Consider the following 21,983-nt stretch of genomic DNA (forward strand, 5'->3'; position numbering starts at 1 on the left):
TGGAGCCGCATGAGTCCGTCTTCTTCACTCCGAGGTTTTTTTTTCTTTGCTTTTGTCTTTGTATTCGACTTCATAACAGCTAATCTGAGGTTATTGTGTGACCGAGCTGACCATGAGAAAACGGCGAGGAACAAAGATACCTGGTCGAGAGTGGCTAAAATCAGCCAGAACGAATTGATTTTATCCTCATGAAAGTTCTCATGTCTGCTGGTACTGGTAATCCTGCTATGAAAACACTGACATTTCTGTGCTCCAGCAGTAATTTAATAGAGTTTTTTTCCTTCTTCTTCTCCATCTTCTTCTTTCCCTCGCAACGCACCTGCTTTAAAAGGAGCTTTCTCCCTAGACGTTGTTATTTTTCATTTACTTATGCCCCCAGGTTTTTCAATCATACATCCATTACTAAGCAAACAAATAAGTTCCGGGCCTATGCCGCAGACACAAATATAGACATGAGTTATGAGATTAAGGGAAGCTGGGAAAGGCTTTGGACTCTAATACACAACATCTGCACAGGACAGGACGCACAACCAGAGCGTCCCGCTACAAAGTCCCGCAGCCGGCTGTTGCACACTTGTATGTGTTGACCTGTCTAATGTGAAAAGAGAGAGGGAAAAGGTGGAGGGGGAGCAAGGCAGGTGGGGGGTGTTGGGGCCGACAGGAATAAAATGATCATCATTATTAACTGTTTAAGTGCTGAATGTTATGATTTATGGAGCTAAAGTGGGGCCAGTTGAGGTGTCACGTTGGATTTCCAGAGGCATCTGTCTTGCGGTTTTGGCAGCTTGTTGTACCTTGGGTTCAGATGTTTGCATCACACTCCTGACAACCCAACCCCCAACCCCCCCAACCCCCAATAGCATCCTCCCGCTCCTTTAAGTACAGTACACCTCCGATCACCTCCCCCCTTCTTTCCCTCTCCTTAAACCATCTATCCATCCTCACATCTGCTTTTCATTGAGGCCTGCATGTCTCCGAAGACTTGAACGCATTAAACACTGGCACAAGCACGGTCTCACTCTGGCACTTAATGCAACGCTTAGGTGACTTAAAAGGGAGAGGCGAGAATTATAGAAAATGAAGTGTCACCGAAATAAAGAATCGCCCCAGATTACCACCAATTACACTTAATAATGGTGTCCAGACCATCTGCTGATCAGATGGAGGAGTGTAAGAGAAATAATGATACCGGAGAGAGAGCGAGGGAGAAGGAGAGAGATTCATTGAGGTAGACAGCGACATAGACTTTCAACTATGTGATGATGTGGTTTGATCTTTTCGGTGCTGCATGGGCTGGAATGCTTTGTACGGTATGGTAGTCATAACTGCGTATCTTGGAATAATAGCCATGTTGTTTCAGAGGGGTTAAGTTCTGCTAGATTGGAGACATGTGTCTGCTCTGCTTTATTAGTCATTTATTAGTCACTGAGGTCAGGGGAGAGTTTTTTAGCCAAGGCACAACGTTGCTGAACTTGAACACGACTCTTGATCATCAGCCCTGAGGCAGCCCGAATAGGTGTACGATTACGACGCGATCATAGTTGACCGTGATCCCCGATGTGAAATTCATCCAGCATGTGAAGCGTGTTCAACAATCAATGTAATCACCATCACAGTGACCGCAAACCTTCCAATAAGGAGTGAGTCGTGCCCTAATTATCAGGAAATAACGAGTCTGCGTTCACTCACCGTTCCTGTCTATTGTCTACTTGTCTTATTTTTCTGCCTCCATGGTCACAGTGGCTGCATTAATCAGCAGGAAAAAAAGGATTATGAAGCACTTTACACTCATGATCATGATGCATAGGAGGTTTACGGCTTTGTGCGCCGTCTTCCCAGGGGACTTTTGACAAGGAGGCAGCATGACAAATGGATGACATCAGAGCAGACATATTGCAGGGTGATTGGAACCTCATTTCTCTCCACAAGCTCGGCCAAAAAAATAATCATACATCTCCCAAAACAAGTTCTCAAATAACCCAGTTTATCCCTTTATAATTACGCTCTTGTTTGAAGCATTAGTTTATGCATTCATGTGCAATGGAGCGTAAACTGGCATACTGCTCCTTTAATTTGACTTCTCCTGTACATCTTAATGAGCTCAGCTTACTGTCATCCTGCAGCAGTCCTCACCAAAGTAGCGCGCTACTTTAATAATACAGCGGAGGAGAGGAGGCAGCAGGAGCAGTAGATATCATGTGATGACATTTATGGAGCATAAGATACCACTAAGGATGTAACAGAGTATTATTAGAAATCATGTTCTCTAAAAAACGACTACTTCTTTCTTACTGAGTTTCTTCCATAATTGATTTTTTTGGGGTTGGTTTTTTCAAGGCGGTGTTTTGGGAGATAGATAACAATAGCGTTCTTATTTTTGCCTGCGTCTTTGGTTGGCAATGCTGACATCAGTGGCTCCTCTATGAGGATGAGCCAGCACATCTGTACATGGTCTCCGTACAGAGCACAACACTTGCCCCTGGTGCTTCTGGCCCCGTCCTGCCTCTTTCTTTTCTCCGGCTTTCTCTCTGCCCCTGCGTCCCTGGTCTCACGCCCTTAACAACGTCACCCGTAATTGGGTCTGAATGCTTGCAACTGTGTATATCACAGCAACATCCCACCCTGCTTGTTCTGAGATGCTTACGACAATTGGATGTTATACTGAACTCAGCTAAAACGGCCCTGTGGAGTTTTCCTGTGAACAAACTCAATATTATGTTTATATTCAGTATTTCTTACCAACACGCATAGTGTGAATCTGTGAAGTCTAACAAATGTGTTGGTTTCATTTCCCTCCTCTTGCAAAGGTCATTTTATAATAGTATTTTTAAATCTGTACTTTTCACATTCATCTTGATCTACCAGTAGCCGCTCTCTTCTACTCCTTCACAGGCACATTTCTGTTTCTTTACATATTACCATTAATAGTGGGGTACAGGATGTGTGCTTATGTGTGGATAATGCAACCGAAATGGGGACGCCAATGCAAAAACTTTCAACAATTGTGCTGTAAGGGGTCAGAAATTCCAGAGGGCTTCTATTAATTACATCAGTGGATCACCCTCTCAGTTTCTCACTCATTCACTGCTCTATGCTTGTGAGGACACTCACTGACCAAAGTCCTCGATGTATACCTCAACCACTTCGCCCAAACGTAGGAAACCTTTTTCATATCAAGGGCTATTTTAGTTTTTGTAACATCATTTGCTGACCAAAACTATTACATTTAAATACTTGTTTTTGAGGCTAAACTTTTTACAGCCACCAATTTTGTTATGTTTTTGCCCATCTAGGTTTGTTTGCTGGGAAGATTATGTAAAGCATGACAAATGGATTTCCACAAAACGTTTTGAAAGGATGGGCCTAGAAAGAATCTGAACATTTTAACCAATATCCCATGGAGTAATTTGTGGATCTAGATGGGAAGAAATTGTGAAATTTGGTGCAGCTTGATTGAATTTTAAGGGACTATGGGGCCTTGGTGGCTGTATGCAGTGTTGTAGTTGTATCCGTGGAGGCTGCAAACACATATAAACTTTATTTACTTATTTGATAACACACACATCTCTTTAATGATATGGCTGGAACTGATTTTACTTGGTAAGGCATCTGCTGTTGTGGTGGTGGTGATGATGATGATGATGATGATGATGTTCAAACCTGGTTTTAGTCAAACCAACCTGCACAAACAAATCCTCACCTTTGATAGTGCGATGCATGATTTACAAAGACCCTGACCCTCCCTCGTTTCAAACCCTGCATGTGATCGCACACAGAGAAATGGCGAGTTGGGCGATATGTCTCTCTCTCTCCTCTTGTCGCTGCTGCTGGATGTTTTGCGTTTCACCTCAGTCCCTGATGCTCTCGTTGGCTTCCACCTCCTGATCAAACCATGAGTGTTGAAATGTTGAAATGTTGAGCACAGAATTACCATGGCACATTCAGTATAAACTGAATTTACTGTTGGGTCCCATCCAAACCACCATATGTTGAGGAGCCTTGTTTCTCCAACCAGAGCGTGACTGATTCTGTTAATGTAGTAATGCTCTAAATCAGCGGAGTGCTAACTCTCTGCAGCAAGGGGATGAAGACCTTTAACACTGTTGATGTTAGAGTCCCGTAGACATTCAGGAGGTGTCTCGCAACACAATGCAACAGTCGTCATGAATGTTGGACACACGAGCACCGGCAGGAGGAACCTTTTTATGTTCGTTCTCCTACCTGTTTGAATTGGAACAAGTAGATTAAAACCATGCAGGACAAAGTTTCAGTGACACTCTTTGTCTCTCTCTTGACAAGAAAAAAAAACATTACCAACAAATGGGACCATGTGTAACAATCTAGCTGCCGTAGGTGGTTTCACATGGTACCTCCAAATAGCAGCAACTGTTCGCAAAGAGTCAGTTTCTATTGAAGTCTATGAGAAAATGACCCTATGTCTCCCTAGATTTATAAAGTCAATAAACATTTTCAAGACTTCTTCAATACAGCACAATGTTTTGTAAATTATTGAGAGCTACTACCACTGCCCCCCACTCCTTCAAATATGGTTACTCCTGGTTTCAAAAAGCCAAGATGGCACTGGACAAAATGCCAAATTGAATTGCTTTAAAACAGCAATTCACAAACCAGTGGAAAACATCAGGGTAGATTTCTGCTTAGAGGACACAAGCACATCTCCAAATAAATGCTAAGTGGTGCTATGTTTCTTTTGGATGTGTAAATAAGCAAATATATGGGAAACAAGTTATGAATTGAAGTGAGCAGAAAATCAGATGTTGCAGGTTTGTATAAAAGTCTTTTAACTGAAGAGCATGGAGGTCACACCTACAAACCTACTCATGGCCTGTTCATGTCATGTTAGGAAAAGCTATGATACTAGGGAGGGATAGTTGGGATTTACTTAAAATGTTCTAATACTAGTGCTGATAAAATCTTACTTTCATCAATAACATATTTCAGGAAAATAAGAACCCCTTTTAACTTGACAAAAGAAGTCAAATTTGTTCTAATTTTTATGTTGTCTAAACAAGCAGCTGCATATGCAAGACATTTCCCTGAAATAAAAATGTCCAAAACTTGGCAAAAGACACACTGGGAACATCTTAAGTCTGAACAGGTGTTTGCTACCAGCTTTCAGTAGCTGACAGTTGTTTGAGTTGGTTCTTATTTTGGACCTCAGTACTAAAGAACTATTGAGATTCGATTGCCAACTTTAGCATCAGGTGAATAGTGTTTTGTAAAAGACAAGATCAGTGGAACTTCCATTTCACAGCAGTGAAGACATGTTTTAGTGGTTATTTAAAAAAAAAAAAAAATTCATTCTGAAAAACAATGGTGGCTTTATCAGCAAGTTTTAGTAAAACAGTTTACAGACAGAGAATCATTGTGTGGGATCATCTCTGACTTCTTTAACTCATTTGCATGATGAACTCTTTTGGCATCCTGCACTGTGGAACACAGCACTGAGCTTTGAAAGAGCCTATGTGTTTTATATGCCGATGACTCTGATATGAGTGTGAGAGGGAGCATGTGCATCCATTCAAGGCTTCAATGACCAACTGCCAGTCCAACCAGAGCTTCATGACAATGTTTTTATTTGGTTGTTTGTGCGTTTTGTGTGCCTGCACACACGTCGAGTTTTAATTAAGAGATCCCTGACGTTAGTCATCTTCGTGTCACTTGTGGCCATCTTGACTGAGTTACCCCTGACTCGAGGCAGGGAAGCACTTGGCTTCACGTCAGCAGGCCTTGAAACTTTCATACTGAAACACAGTTGTATATGCTAATTGGTGGGGACGCTCAGCCAACAATTTGTGAGGGAAAAAAAAAGGAGAATTCAATAAACACAATGGTTTGTGTTGCTTGAAAACAGACCAGAGTTAAAAGACATCTTGTCTTTTGTTGGCGGCTGTGAGTGAAACCAGCGTCGTCCCCTGGCTATACGAGGCTGTTTGTGTAGCTCGCTTTGCCTTCTCTCTGCTTCTTTGTGTTTCCGCTGTGACCCGCGACAAGACAAATGCTGTGGAGACTGTGGACACATCAGCTGTAGGAGGGATATGTAAATAGAAGTTCCTCATGACATGGCTCACTAAGTTCCCCTGTTTTTTCTCTCCTCTTTTGTTCACTCTTGTGACCTTTTTCCCATATTCCAAAACACTTCCTGCTTGTCCTGTTTACTCTCCCTCTCCATCTGTTACTAATGTTGTAATCTCTTTCTCCTTTGTTAATCTTTTTTTTTCTCTTTTGCTTTTTCATCTGTTGCCCAAATCCTGATATTTACTGAATGTTTTTCTGCCTATTTTCACATCTCACCCATTTCCTTCGCCAGTACCTGTCTGTGTCCTCCCTCACATCCATTGTTTTTGGTGGGTTTATTAATAATAGCTCTTTGTGTGTGATAACATTGTCAATAACATCGTTAGGGGATAATTGAATTTGAGAAATTGAGTTAGGAAAAGTTGGAACAGGGGCGCGTGGCCACCTACACATGAGTGTGTAGGGATATCGGCTTTCCCCTTCACAATTATTTCCTCATACACTCCTCCCTCCCTCTGCTCACACTCTTCACTCTTGTTCATATTTTTATTATATTTTTGCTCATATTCAAAAAACCTCTTTTTCCTAATATTCAGGTTGGAAGGATAAAACATCTGATTAAAATAAAAGTTTCAAAACAGGCTCAGTTGTGCAGGCTTGTGCCTAAGGAATAAAACACAATAAAATAAATGTTGACGGAGAATAAAACCCTTCACCACAGTTACTTTTGGTTTTTACATGGACGGAAATCCACTTTACTGAAATTACTGAAGAATTATTTTGGATGAGAGGCGAAACATCTTCAGGAATCTTCTTCTTCTCGACTCTGCTACTATATTAAATCATAGAGTTTCCACCCACAATTTAAGTATTATTCTTTCCCCTTAAATTGATAAATCACTAATAAAATAACAGTTGAATCTAATCAATTAATGAGGTCACTGTTTTCCCAAAAGGCTTGCTTGCATAAACGTATAGGAACTGATGGTAAATTCTAAGAGGATGTGTAATTTCATTATTTGATTAATATTAAAACGTTGTGCTTTGACTGGCTGGACCTGGCGGACATATTCATTTGGATTTGTTTATTTTTCCACACATGGATATTTTTTTCCTCCACTTCTCCTGCAATAATATTTGGCAATAAGTCGGTCCTGTGGTATTTTTACTGTCACCAGTCAGGCTTTGCCAGAGAGCTCTTCATATATCACTGGATCCTGCAGCTGTGGCAGCCAACAATTATTCCTCAAGAGAATATTTATAATCTAATAGGATTTCAACATGTCACTGATGGCGAGGATCCCATTGTAAAACTGATTATTCTTCCAATGCTGTCGGTAGGAAAATGAGTCGCTGATCCAGCATTTAATTTCAGAGTGACACTGGGTCACAGCTCTGCAAACTAAAACAATACTAACATATCAAGGATGTACTAGTCTCCTTGTGTTAAAAACATTGTAGAATATAGGTAAATGATGTACCAACTGAAGTGCAGGTTATTAATAGTATCCCTCCTTTTCCAGTGAATGGTGCCTTCTGCTCGGAGAAGGATGTAGACGCTGAGCTGGGTGACGCTGTGGACACCCTGATGCGATGTGGGCAGAGCCTGCCACTGTCAGCGGGGGTTCATTCAGGGGGGCTATATCCCCAGAGCCTCCACTGTGACAGACCTACCCCCGACCTCCTCCTGCAGGACGGCCCTCACCAGGACGCCAGGTAAACTGTCACTGTTATTCCTTTTTTAGAATCATTTTGTTCCAGTTTCGAATGTTTCCTGTTTGGTATAGTATTACTAACAATATGCAGGTGCAATGTGTTTTTCATTAGCTGTGCTATTGTGGAATCAGATGCGCATGTATATGACCTGAAAGCTGTACCCCGTCTTCATAAAACACACCGGAGGGGTCCAAAGTACAACATTTATGTTCCACTAATGTGATTCTTCTGTTGTGCAATACTCGACTACTGTTGGTCAAGTCAGGAGGAGTTTCCAGTGGATTTCTATGTTGTGGGGTTTGTCCCTCGTCTTTCTCCTTCTCCTTTTATTCCCTCTGTCCTCATTCTGTGCCTCTGGACAGATGTTCACTCATTGCATATTATTTCTTGATATTTTCCCCATAGCCAAACAGGAAATGGTATTCCTGAATAGAGGTAGAATGAGGAGGGGAGGTGGGTTCAACTCTTTATTAACAGCAATGATGACAAAGTCTGCCAGTGGCTTTCTCCAGATCCAAGTTAGCATTAGCTCCGTTTTTCCCCCAGTGTGCTGAGGGGAAGGGACAAAGACGATTCCTTCATGAGACAGGCTGCAGAAAAAGAGAGCTCTTCTCACATCACTCAGGGGCTTTGGACAAAATCCATAATGAGCCAACTGACAGGAATGATTATGTAGGAGATCACAGCAACGCATGGAGAAACCTGACCTGGGGTCCCCATTCAGCAGGGAAAAGATTCCCACCATAATACACAGTATTGTAAACGCTGACCCTTCATAGGCTGCAATTATGCCACCAAAACAGGTGACTCCCTATTTATCCCCGATGTTGGGTTGGGTTTAACCCCTTTGTGTCATCAAAGCCCATCAGATGGACACACTAGCCAGTGGCCTCTCTGTCTCAGTCGCCATCCCTCCCCACCCCCGCTCTATTCTTAGTTATAAATACCCATTCATATCGTCTCACTATGAGAAGATCCTATTTCATTTATTCATAAAAGCACTTTGGGTCACCAGCAGTGGATGTTACCTGGTGTCCAACATCACCTTAATTCATAACAAGGCCAGCACAGTGTTAATGTTTGTGCCATAGGGTCCATTACAGTGAATGAAATGTTTTAGGCCAGCGGGACTAATTTGAGATGACATGGTTTTTATATGAACTGAGATAAATATTTGAGGAGGAAGCAGAAGGCTAAATTCTGACAGTGCTGCTGGTGGGAAGGATGACCAATCTGCATCTGTCATCAGCCTACGAGCTAATGGTGCTCATATTCCTCTCTCTGTGTTTTTCTCATTATAGATCCTCCTCTGCCTTCCAGACGACCCTGTCAGGGGCCTCACCTGGCCTCGGCTGCGGCAGTGCCAGTGCAGCTCGCTCCTCTCTCCCTTACCTAATCAAACAGGAGAGCTCAATGGGCTATAAAATCTCCAGCACAGGGTTGAGAGTCAATAGCACGTCTCAGGCCGGGTTTCAGATCTGTAGAGTAGGACAAGGTTTGGGGGTGCCAAGGGACATGACAGTTGGAGCTCCGCATGTTAGCAACAACGGTAGCGGCGTATGTGCAGCAGGCGGTGTAGGTGGTGCTGCGTCAAGAGACGCAATGCAACCGTTTAATAATGAAGATGGCTCCTCCCCACTGGCTTTGTCTCCAACTGGCTCCCGTCATTCAGCGCGGCTGCTCAGTGCGAACAGTCTGAAGAGACACTGCCTGTCCCTGGCCGCGCAGTCTACCGCTGCTGCTGGCACGGGAAGTGTTGCCGCCACTAGTTCCCCATCAGGTACTGGCGCTGATTCCGAGGAGATCAATATCACCGCCATCATTTGCTCCTCCTCCCAGATGTCGATGGTGGCCTGCATCAACGGGTTGCGTACTAACCTCTCACCAAGCCACACCAGAAGTGCCGGCTTCTCCTCCTCTTCCTCCTCCTCTTCTACGTCCCCACCCTCTAACTCCTGCTCACAGGAAGCCCTCCAGAGGCCCCCGCCTCACGGCAGCCCCCAGCAGCCCACGGTACAGGAGAGCTGTCATCTGTCCTCACCTGCCACCTGCCTGCTGTCCCTATCTGCCTCCTCCTCCACATCCTCCTCTTCAGTGTCATCAGAGGAGCCGGAGCAGGGCCGGGGGCATAGCCAGGGGCTGTGTGAGGAGCCGGGCTCCATGCTGCAGGGGCGTGGGGCTGGAGGAGCAGCCGGGGGAGGCGTGGGAGGCTCGGACGGGCTTGGGCTACTGATGAGTGGGGCCCTGATGTCTGGGACATTGCATTCAGGGCCCGAAGCTGGGGTCCTCCTGGACGGAGGCCAACGATCGGGGGCTGCCCTCAAACAGGAGCCCCTCGATGATTTCTCTCCCAGTGAAGACGAACTCTTTCAGCACCACTATCACCATCATTTGAGTGGTCGCAGTGGACACCTCCGTCACCCCCACCACCCCCCTCGACCTACCATGCCTCCGCCCTACCACCTGCACCAGTACGTGGGGCCCAGCCCTGGGGGCCTGCTGCACAACCTGAGCCAGCAAACAGCACCGGCCCCATCTCTGGGACACAAGCAGACCTCTGGAGGAGCTCCTGGACCTCACACAGCCGCAGAGCAGGAAGAGGCTGTTGGGGGAGTGCTGGGTGATAAGCAGGTCTGTCGCTGGATTGACTGCAGCGCTGCGTACGAGCAGCAGGAGGAGCTGGTGAGGCATATTGAGAAGGTGCACATCGACCAGCGCAAAGGTGAAGACTTCACCTGTTTCTGGGCGGGTTGCATTCGCCGCTACAAGCCGTTTAATGCGCGCTACAAGCTGCTCATTCACATGAGGGTCCACTCTGGAGAGAAACCCAACAAGTGTATGGTGAGTCATCATGAACCACTGAAATGATCCACATACCACTCACCAAACAAAGTGGTCACTTACATATATTCATTACACATACAATCAGTAGTGTTGAAAAGCTCCTCCCCATCAGACCTCTTATTTTTTCATCTTTTAAAAGTTTGAGGTTGTATTTATTGTTTTATTTTGAGTCTAGTTTGTCTCAGAATTACAGCCACCTGTTAAAAATGTTTGAATTAAACACAAAGGAAAAACAGTCTATGCAGATTAATGTTACTCAATAAGATACGTGTAGATCGCGTCCAAAAACAAGACTGGACTTGCTTCATTGCTGATTACTTTTCAACAGAAACTTATGATTGTAATTCCTGTATTTTTAGCGGAAAAAAAAATTCCACTGAAGATGTTGAGCTGCTGTAAGAGTAGCACTACCTTGTTAGTATAAATAGATCTTGTGGTTGTATTCTTTACAGGTAAGGCTCCCATTCCTCAAGTCAACACACTAATCAACGTCAAGCTGTCATTTCCCCCACCTCCCTTAGCAAATGGAAAAAGCCCTCCAACCTTAAGAATGACTTAGTCCAAATACACAATTAGTCCACAATTTGTGTAGGGCGATCCCGTGTTTATTTTCACCAGCGCTCTTGTTTTTTGAGTGGGGATTCAGATCATGAAAAGCCAACACATATGGTTAACATAACCAAACAATGCCTACACTTGATCCGTTTAAATGGGAGCTTTAAATGTTTAGCTGTCCCACAAGTATTAAGTGAATTGGCCTCATGTCCAAGCAAAACATGGGGAGAAATGTAGTAGTCTGGAGAAGGGAGCCGCAGAGGGAGCGTAGGTAACTTTTGCTATAGTCTTGCTTAATTCACGGCTTCACCCGAAAGCCCCTGTCAGAAGTGTTCCTCCTCAAGCTCAGGAGCCACGTCCAAATCCTAATTACTGAAAAACTGAGTGTGCAATATTGTTGCAGCACCTGTTTTATCTCAAGGCCCTTTTTTTTCCAAAGGTCAGGTTTATTTTTCTAAATAACTTGTATAACAGTGGCTTTGGAAATGAGATGCAGTGAGAATCATTTTAAAAGGAAGTTATATTTTATGTGTTGAATAAGAGATTCTGATCACATCTGAGCTGAACGCTGAGCAAAGCCAAAAGAACACAGACTCAGCTGTAGTTGTTCTCGTTGCTTTGCGTCACTCTCGCAGCGAAGGCAGTCAGTGTAAACTGAAGAATTTGGAGGTAATTTGCTGCCATATGGAGTGTGGACAGAGAAGAAAGGTTTTTAAGGCGAACGTAAAAAGCTGGAGCTCTTATTAGGATTTTACTACTGAAACAAATCCTGCTTTTCTCAACAGAAATTTGTGGAATCAACCTTTTTACGTCTTCTTGACCATGGAAATGTGTTGTACATGAGCTCATTCTCTTCACATGCTGAATAGCGTTTATCATGGGGCACTGAGATTCATTGCAAATTGTCATTCTCTTACTCACCATTGACTCAAAAGCAAACTGGTCTCCCTTATGTGTGCGTCGCCTCCATCGTTGGTATGTGTTCATATACAAAACCATTTACTGCTCCCAACTATTTATCTTCGTTTTTAAATTGGAATCAGGTTATAGTATTTGTTCTCTGGACAGTTTGCACATTGAGTAGTTGTTTTCAAACTCTGGAATATATTGGAAAAATACGCTTTTTTCGGCACCTAATGCATGGAATAGGTTACAGGCTGATTTTCTGCCTCAAAACTTATATAACATTGAACGAGTTTAAATCGCTGGTAAAATCTCTTTTAATATTATTAATCTATTCTTCTGTTATTTACTTCTTCTGTTGAAATGATATTCCTGCTTGGTCCCTTGTAAAAGAGATCATGAAACTCATTCAGGACAAACCTGGTTAAGTAAAGACTAATATATGATAAATAAATAAAAAAAGTTGAACATGCCCGCCCCATCTGTTAACTTTAGGTGTATTGTATTATATGTTCTCCGTTGTTGTTCCTCTTTGGAGCATTGTGCAGGTTATGTCTTTACTCCATTTGGTACCTTAGTTACATTTGGTTGACACATGTTTGTGTGTATGTGAACGTGTGTGTGTATGTGCATGTGTGGAGATGTTTGCCATATGTTAACACTGGAACAATTTGGCTCAGTGTGGACGAGCCGCTGGATTCTATCTGCGTACATGACGGGCTGTGAAACTCTGCTACACATCCTAACTAATTACCCTCATATCAAACACACACACACATATTCGCAGCCATGCGGCAACTTGAAAATGGGGATATTGTTTCCATTGACGCTCACAATAGGAAGTATTGATTCGTGTACAGTACGTTGGGTTGTAACACTCCTTCTTTTTCCGACATAAAATAAACAGAAATGTGAAATGTTTTCAAGCTTGAATCAACACGTCTAATCAGCGGGGATTGAATTTATGTTGAGCTGGGACTTCAGCAGATAAACGTGGAGGGCCAGAGAAAATAAACATGCTCCTTGTGTGTATTTGTAAGTGTGTTTGTGTTTGTATAGAGTCTATACAGATTTCAGTAAGTGCTCTGTACTTAAAGGAAACAGTGTGCGTCTGAAAGTGTGTGCATCCTCATGTGTTTCAGTCATGTCCCTCCCAAGGCCTTATTTTTTCCTCTGAGCTCGTGTGCGTTTTAGCCAGTTGCACTATCACTTTGTCGCTCGTGCAGTAGACAAAGACACTAAAGAATTTGAGCTATTCACATGGAGGAAACAGATGAGACATTCTGTTTTAGGACCAAATGCCCTAGAAAAACCAGGGCTAATCTCTTTATTATCTTTCCAGCAGCAGACTCCAGCATGTGCTCATGAAGCAGGGCTCCCCTCACATCCAAACATAACACATCTCTCTCTCTCTCTCTCTCTCTGTACACATATATATATATATATATATGTTTGTGTGTGTGTATATAAAACAGCTGTATAGAATTTGCTTCATGCTACGTTTTGGCTGTAAAACGTCATTATCACAAATCATGTGTGTCACAGACTGTCCTTCACTAATATTTTCAGAAATTCTTCATTAGACAAAATTAGTTTCTTCCACATGTAGATGTCTGAGGTAAAACTTCTGCTGCTTCGGTAGAAAACATGTTCAGTTCCCTCTCCTTCCCAATTAAAGGCGGCCCTGGGCAGTTGTGCAGGGCAGGCAGGCAAAGACGGACATAAGGGCGAAAAGGAAGCAACATAATCTCTCTGCAATATCCTGTTGTGTTTCATGCCTAATTCACTTGTTGTTTTAGATTATTGCATTTTTTTCCAGTGTCTGCATAAATATTAAAAATATATCCAGCAAGAGAAGCCCTGACATGGTCCTAGACTTTGATATTGTTCAGAGCCGCGGCCCGGCGGATTTTAAGCATCTGAAAGCCGCGCTGTGAAAAAATACCAACTCAGTGAGGCTGCAGAGAGGACACAAGCGTTTCCATGGCAGACTCACTTCAGGGAGGAGTGCAGTGTTCTCCACTTTATTTGGTTTGTTTGGATCAGCAGACTCGGTCACATATCAGGGGAAAAAACGTACTCGTAAAGTTAAAATTTACAAAAACAAAAGAAGGCTGTGCTTTAATTTGTGTGAGAGGAGGTTATGTTGTTGTGGGATGAAGGATGTAGTCAGCAGTTCGAGGTATTAAAAATGATTTAGTGGTTTCACTGTATTTATATAAAAGAATTCATAGTAAGAAGCTTGTAACAACAACAGCACAGTTTGGGTGTATTATGTGATGTAAAGACCAATGGTAATATTTTATTTAGACAATGTTTCGCTTGGATGCAATTTGAAGGCTTTATTTAAAATTTTATTTTTGCACCTGGCACCTCGACAAATTTATAGAGGCATGCTCATTAAATTTTATGTAAGTAACATAAGGTGATCTTAATGTGACTTATGCCCATAGGAATTTTCAGCATTACATTTCTTTTATTTGATTGACGTGACTATTTTTTCTCCCATAGTTATTTAAAAACAAACAAAAAAAATCCACAAAGATGTAGATAAACATATTTTAGTGTTCATCTTGTGTTTTGAGCAAAGATGTGGTAGAGAGCCACCTGCCCGTTTAACAATGATAAAACACAGCTGGCATTAGCAGCTCACTGGGGCCCTGTCCAAAAACATGCACATGTGAAACCGTAAAGACAAACATCAAAACACTCACACTCACTGACACACTCAGTCAAACCACTTGTTGAAGGAAAGTTGGATGTTGAGACCCTGGCGTAGATCATGGAATTTCCTCTTTTTTTCTTTCATTGGTGTGAAACCAGCAAACATATATATTTAGATTTACTAGACTGATTTTTGGAAGAGAGCGAGTGGCAAAATCCCTCAGCAGCAGACGCTGAGACCTTGAGTGGCGGCCGGTGCCAAGATGGCGTGCGTTCAGGGGTAAATGGAGTCTTTTGTGAGCAATCAGCTCAAATGCAGGAGATGAAACAGGGAGTGCCATTAACTAATTAAAACTGAGGCTCAGCTGCACATGACCTGACTTTTCCTCTGAATGCCACCTGAAACTGGAGCGGCCTGGGCACCGGGCGCAGGTGGCGAGTGACGTTGATATTAATGTGTTTGTACCCACGTGAGCTTCTGACACTCAGGCCTGTCTGGACAGTGTAGCGGCCATGATCTCTGAGTTCATAACTTCAGAACCACTGGGGCCCAGAACTACCTGAGGTGAAGCTGATTCACTTTCAGATAATCCTACAGAGCACCCGAGACTCAGAAGCAAACACAAAAAAATGTTAATACTGCAAAATGTTTGCTTTTCAGGAAATAAGAAAATGTAAAAGTAAAGGAGTTTTTCTCATTCTGTAATGGACAACAGGAGAGTTCCCCATAAGTAATGCAAAAACATCTCGAGTTCCCCCTTGTGGCTGGCTGCAGTGTAGCTCATAAACACCTCCTCCATGTTAATGGGTGGATCTTGGATGCGACAAAAAGACCGATTTTTTTTTTAAAGATGGTTTCTGTCATTTTAGGTTGATGTTATTACACTGATGTTTGTACATTTTTCCAGTTAATTTGTTTTTTATTAGTTATTTGTGATACAAGGAGGTGAATGGACATGGGCAGGACGTGGATACCACACCTAACAGCCATTTATGATATTTTTTTATTTTTTTATCCACTTACTAATCAAAATGTTTGTCTTTGTGCTTACTTTTGCTGTACAAAGTTTATCCACTTGGTGACACTACCATAAAAGAGGAACTACATTTAAAACGGGTAGCTATGTTGCATGTTGGGGATACCTACAATTGGACATGGTGATGCTCCACACCATGTCCACTACCGCGCAGACTCTGTCACCAAACTATGTCTAAAGCGCAAGAAGGCGGCACGCATATCCGGGATATTTTGGATTACTTTCTGTACAACAGAAAGGAAGTGGGGATATACGTCGTACATCTTTGTTTACGGTACAATGTTCCTCAGTTCATATAAACATTCACAATCACCAGATTTTAGCAGCAACATCTAAACAAATCAGGCATAGAAACCAAATTACAGCACAAAATATTGTGGATCAGTGAGGCTAAGTGGTTCCAGTGGTACACACACACACACACACACACACACACACACACACACACACACGCACACACACACACACAACGTCTGTATATGGCTAATTTAAAGTAATCGGGGTCAACAGGCAATGATTCATTGTGTCAGTAGTAACTGCTGAAACAGAGCTCCTCGAGTCTGTGGAGTTGGCACGAATGTAAAGACCTTATCAGGCTCACCTAAGGACCTGGCACTGATGGACTTATAGCACTTTATCTGCCTCTGCTCCCCATTAAATCATTTTCTGAATTAGCTTTGTCAGTCATTCCCCAGGCAAATGAGTTCATCAGGTAGCTAGATAGTCTAATTTCTCTGTACAAACCCCTAATCCCATCCTGTGGTTATCCTCTCTGTCTTCCTGTCAGTTTGGTTGTGCTGCTTGGCAGGGCAGTCGTCATGCTAATAGTAACACAACGCCGGCCATATGTGATATTGGTATGATGAAACTGCTGGCGGAGGGGCTGTGCGACTGATGTTTTGGATTGGAATGAAAGCCCTGCATAGATGTTTTCCTTGTCGAGCAGGCCAGGCCAGTTCCTTGTCAGGCAGAAAAGGTTTTCCAGTCAATCTCCTCCAGTAATTTAGTCCAGTGCTCCACAACCCCTCGAAAATCACCCCCAACTTTTACTCCCTCTCTCTCTCCCACCATCTATCATCCAGATCTGAATTAAGGATTGCTTTGATACTCTCAACACTTACTGCATCAACACAACCACAACATTCATCTCAGTGTCCTCTCTGGATCTTTTAGTTTAGTCACTAAAACACTGCATCAACCATCACAATGTTATCTCATACAGAGCTATGTGGGGTGTTTGTTGTATATATGCATAAAATATCTATCATCCACATTCAGGAGCCTTTTTTAAAGGTTGTCTGGCTTTTAATTCAAATCAAAGATGAATATATTTCAATTGTAACTGAAATATATTTGATCTAAATGGCTGTACATTTTTGAACAGTAAATTGGTTATTTACATTGATGCTTTACGACAGAACAATATGCCACATTGATGAGTGGCCCTGCCTGAAAGGCAAATGTAAAAGAAAACTAAAAGGAAAAAGATATATATAAATACTATCAATCAGTTCTTTTAAGTTTTTAAGTTTTTATTATTTGTCATTTGTTAGTTTGATTTAACATATTCTACTTTAATTATTTACTTTACTTCAAGATTTAAATTTTTAAATCAGGTTAAAGTTCCAGTCTCTTGTTCTTTCCATATATCAGCATTTCCTAATTCAAAATAAAAAATTTGAATAATATATTCCCATTGGCCAAATTATAAAAAAGTAAGATCCTGCAAATTGAATTTCTCTATGAAAGGTTTTCTTCAAGAATACGGTTCAGTACCATTGAATACAGAGTGCAGAATGGTAAAGTACTGGCCTGGTGTCGCCAGAACAATTCACATTTGCAAGTAAACATGAGCTTGCCTATTATCCTGGTTTCCACCACAGTACAAAATGTTCTTTTTTGCATGATATTTTCATGCTCAGGACAGAACACTGATACCAAAACGTCTCACGAGTTGCTTGACAACTCTTTGATCTCATTAACTTTAGTAGATTTACGTGGGATCATTGAGACAGCACATGCATTATGTGCAGCTATGGGAGGAAACCCCAGAAACCTTTTCAGCTTATGCACAATATGAGCAGCTTTGTGTTTGGATTGCTCACCATGTGGGCTGTCTGGATCTTTTTCTCACTGCTCTGGTTTTATTCCAGAAATACATCTATAAATCAATATTCAATATAACATGTAGGATCCTCATTCAGGGGAACATTTCTTGAAAATATTATACGCTGCCACACTGAACTCAAACTAAAAAAAGGTCAAACTGCTGCAGCTACCTCGCTTTCAACTTCCTAACAAAGTATCAAAGCATGTGGGATTTACTACATGTGATACACTTTAATTGCATTTGTCTGGAATGCAATATTTTGAGTTTCCCCCATTTCCTTAACATTTAATCATGCTCTGGTATCGGAAACCTGAAGACTCAGGGCAGCGCCCCGGTTATATGTTACATAGAGATTGTGTCATAATTGTGTCCCATCCAAAACCCTAATCAGTTTAACCTAGCTGCTGAGCCAGATCAGTTTACTAATACATAGGAGAGATGAAGGTTGGGTGTGTGTTTGGGATCTCGGTTATGTTCAGGGGGTTTGCTACGTGGATGCATCAGAGAGAGGGTGGAAAGGATGGAGAAGTGCGCCTGTGTAGACTCCCTTCTTGACTCTTAAAATTTTCCCTGGTTGTCAGAGCTGAACAGTAGTGCCTGTTGGCTGTGTACTGTCATGGATCATGTGTATTGCGGAGGCGTACCTATATGGTTCTTCTCTACAGTCAAATGGATGATTATAGCCCAAGTATTTTTGTCATGTTGTATGAGCCAAAGACATAACAGTTCCTCTCTGCTCCGAGGCCACCTTCCTCGCCCACTCCTCATATTCAAACACTGGCCTCACTTTGTGCCAGGACACAGTTTGTGCCACAGCAGCCAGTCAGGAAACATTACCACCAAACAGGTCGACTGCCTGTGTGTGCCATGTGTCTGCTGAACAGAGGTCAATCTCTTAGTGCCATCCAGATGTTTGTTTGTTTTTGTTTTTGCTGACTCGTCAGTGTGGGAGTGGGCGCTGCACAGAACCGAGTCCAGAGCAACATCTATTCCACACCGCCTTTATGTCATCCAACGAATAGGCAACAAGAAGGACATTTATACACAGCGCACTTTAGGCAACACGTCAGGCCCAGGACGACCGTGACCCTCCACCCAGCCCGACCCCCACCATTCCGCTCCACACCAGGACCCGCAGCTAATATATATGAGAAAGTTAGTTGCTACCGTGCAGAATAAACATGGAGAGAAGTATGGATAAATTATGTAGCGAAAGACGTGTTTACATTTATGGTGTCAAGTTTAAATTATGCCCTGTGGTGCTCTGTGGTCGGCGTGCCCGGTTTAATTTGGATGTTTGAGAAAAGAAGTGACGGTTGAAAGAAACGGAGCCAGACAGGCAATTCACTTCTGCTTTTCTACTGATGTCATTCCACCAGAAAAACAACATTTTTGCAGAATTCATCACAAGGTGTTACGCATGACAAGCAATGGGGTATTTGCTGAATGTGAACCTGAGAGCATTTTTGAAGCGTTAGCGGGGACGTTTCTCACACAATTGCAGCGTTTGTGAAACAGGCTCTCCAGGCTGAGACGTGTGTGTGTGTGTGTGTGTGTGTGTGTTTGTGTGTGTGTGTGTGTGTGTGTGTGTGTGTCTTTGTACTGTCATGACCTCAAGTGTATTTTCAAACGTCCAAGTGAGAGTGAAGAGAGTGAAGCAAGCGCCCAGTGGAAAGATCCAAGTCAATTCTGAGGCGTGGACTGTGTTGTTAAATGGCACAACGAAACCGTGACACTTCACCAAAACCACATCGACTGTAATGATTGATAATGAGAGCGACATGGGGAAAAATGAGAAAGCGAGACCGTGGGAAGTACTGTATAAAGAGATGATACACACAATGATACAATTTCTTATTACTTTTATTTTATGATAGTGTGACTCAGCAGAACTGGCACGACAACAACTGATATTTAAGCTGGGATTTACCTCCCCCTGTTTTACACCCCAATGATCTCTAACTATCTCCAGAAAGAAGCCCTCTTGCTCTCTGTTCACTTCTGAAAAAAGAAAAAAAAAAACATCTGGTTCACGTTCAATCTGTTCGGCTTTGGAATTAGTTTAACATTACAGTACAAGTCAGAAGCTTTTTTTTATTTTTTTTACGTCAAAGTGCCTCCTTTTGTTTTTGCTCTGTTCCAGCCTCTACAGTAACAACAGCCATCACTCAAACTATATGTCATGTATCATCCATCTGCTCGTGGTGCATCCTTGTCAGTGGCTAAACAAATAAAGACATCAGTATCATCCATTTGCCAATTTCATTTTTTTAAGACCAAGAAATTAAGATTAGGTCATGCATGATTTGAAGTGCAGCTAGGAAATAAGTACTGTATTTGGGGAAAAATGCTGTATAGCAGAGTGCCTGCACTCTAACTGGCAAATTGTGCGGGATCAGTGAGTGCCAGGCTCGGACTCGTATTACGGCTAACATCAACATATGTCTGATGAAAAGATTTGAAGGAAATATTCCATAAATATGAAAATGTTTACTAAAGAATACCAGTGAATGGTGGAACATCAGGATCTCTGCCAGTGCTTGAATCACTCGAGTCCATCATAATTGCACTGGGCCAGAGTTGGTTCTACTCTCAAGTAAACCTGTGTTCCTGTATGACAGTGTTGCTGTGGAATAAATTGCTTTATTTGATTGACTGAAATGTGGTGAATTGATTTATTGAAACTTGAATGAATGACGATGTGCTCGCTGTGACGGACTGAGCCGTGATTGGACCTGACGCACTTGAGTGTCGAGCGCAGTCTGATATATTGCAGCCAGCCGTATCCACATGACTGGAAAGTGGGGCCCGAAACCCACAGAGAGCAAGAAAGAGCACAACCATGCAGAGCTAAGGAGCGAACAAATCAAGGGGCACCATGGCATCTCAGTTGCACCACATTTTCTTGGGCAGCTGGGTTTTTTTTTACCCAGAAGGCTTTGTGGTCTGGTCCCCCTCCAGAGGGTTGCATAAAGGTATGCTCTTTCCTTTCGCCCTCGCTCGAGTCCTGGGGCTGGTGTCGATCATGATGCCATGTTGACCTATTGTTTAATTTCGCTGGCATGTTTTCTGTCTGAAGACCATAGTGCTTCTGGCATCTAGGTATTTGGCTTGGCAACTCCCTGGGCTTCTGCAATGTTTATTTGTTGTCACATCAGAGTTATAGAGTTGCCATTGTATGCTACAGTAGGCTTGCACCTTGAGACAGCTGTGTCAACTCTTGACTTGTGTTGAGAACGAACGGTTTGCCAAAAAAGGGAGACAGGCTTTTTATTTATTGACCTAACAAGTCTGTACAATTCAGGAACACTGTGACTTCAACCGTGGTGTTCATTATATCAAGTTGTCACACAGGATATTAAGCCAGTAGGCAGCATTTAAAAATAGAAATGTTTCTCATCAGCTGAAATCACAAAGTGGGGCTGCAGCCGAGAAGAACGCCCCTGTTCTTATTTATCTGAAAATGAATTTAAAATAAATGATGGTGTTGGATATGTTAGCAAAACATATTCTCTGGCCATACCGAAAATAAAATGTGTAAAAGTGTTTTAGCTTCCAGCAAAGTACTTTGGTTTTCTGGACTGATGCTTTGGTTTGGTGGTGGTGTTGGGTTTTTTTCCAAGTAAACGAACAGTTAATGTCAGGAGTTGTTGTCAGTGGCATCTTTCCAGACCTGCGGTAACAACCAAAGATGCCACTTTCTCCATAACCAGCAGCCTCAGCAGACCAAAATGAAATACAGTCAAAAGACATGTTGCATTTTAAACAAGTAGTGCTGCATTTTCTTATCGTTTTGACAATTTCCACCCCAGGAAGATGGACATTTCTGTAGAAGTAGACAAAGCATGTTAGAGTAAAAACGATAAAGCTCAACTCTTCCTCTTTTGTCTTCACTACTGTGGATTTTTTTTTGTGCAGATATTTTCCCTCTGTTCTCCACATTCACATCAGGGTATAAGAGAGGTCAGCAAGTAAAGATCCTCAGTGAAGCTTTAAGGTTTTCAGACATTTGGACTCATGCAGGAGAGGTGGAAGAAGCAGCTGTGGAGGAAAAAATCTAATATAAACCTCAGAGCTCAGGCCAACGACATCATTACATTTGTCTAACAATCCAA

At 42.5% G+C, this 21,983-nt stretch overlaps 1 protein-coding gene across 3 annotated transcripts in view; it reads left to right on the forward strand.

Annotated features, from left to right (window-relative positions):
- LOC109625837 (zinc finger protein GLIS1) overlaps positions 1 to 21,983 on the forward strand; it is a 75,013-nt gene that overhangs the window by 24,911 nt on the left and 28,119 nt on the right. For all 3 annotated transcript variants that reach the window (XM_020081368.2, XM_020081369.2, XM_069522188.1), the window contains exons 3-4: positions 7,563 to 7,755; positions 9,057 to 10,596. In XM_020081368.2, the coding sequence (XP_019936927.2) occupies positions 7,563 to 7,755; positions 9,057 to 10,596 (1,733 nt within the window). The remainder of the gene's footprint in view (positions 1 to 7,562; positions 7,756 to 9,056; positions 10,597 to 21,983) is intronic.

The sequence above is a fragment of the Paralichthys olivaceus genome, chromosome 3, assembly GCF_024713975.1.
Source record: "Paralichthys olivaceus isolate ysfri-2021 chromosome 3, ASM2471397v2, whole genome shotgun sequence".
Lineage (NCBI taxonomy): Eukaryota > Metazoa > Chordata > Actinopteri > Pleuronectiformes > Paralichthyidae > Paralichthys > Paralichthys olivaceus.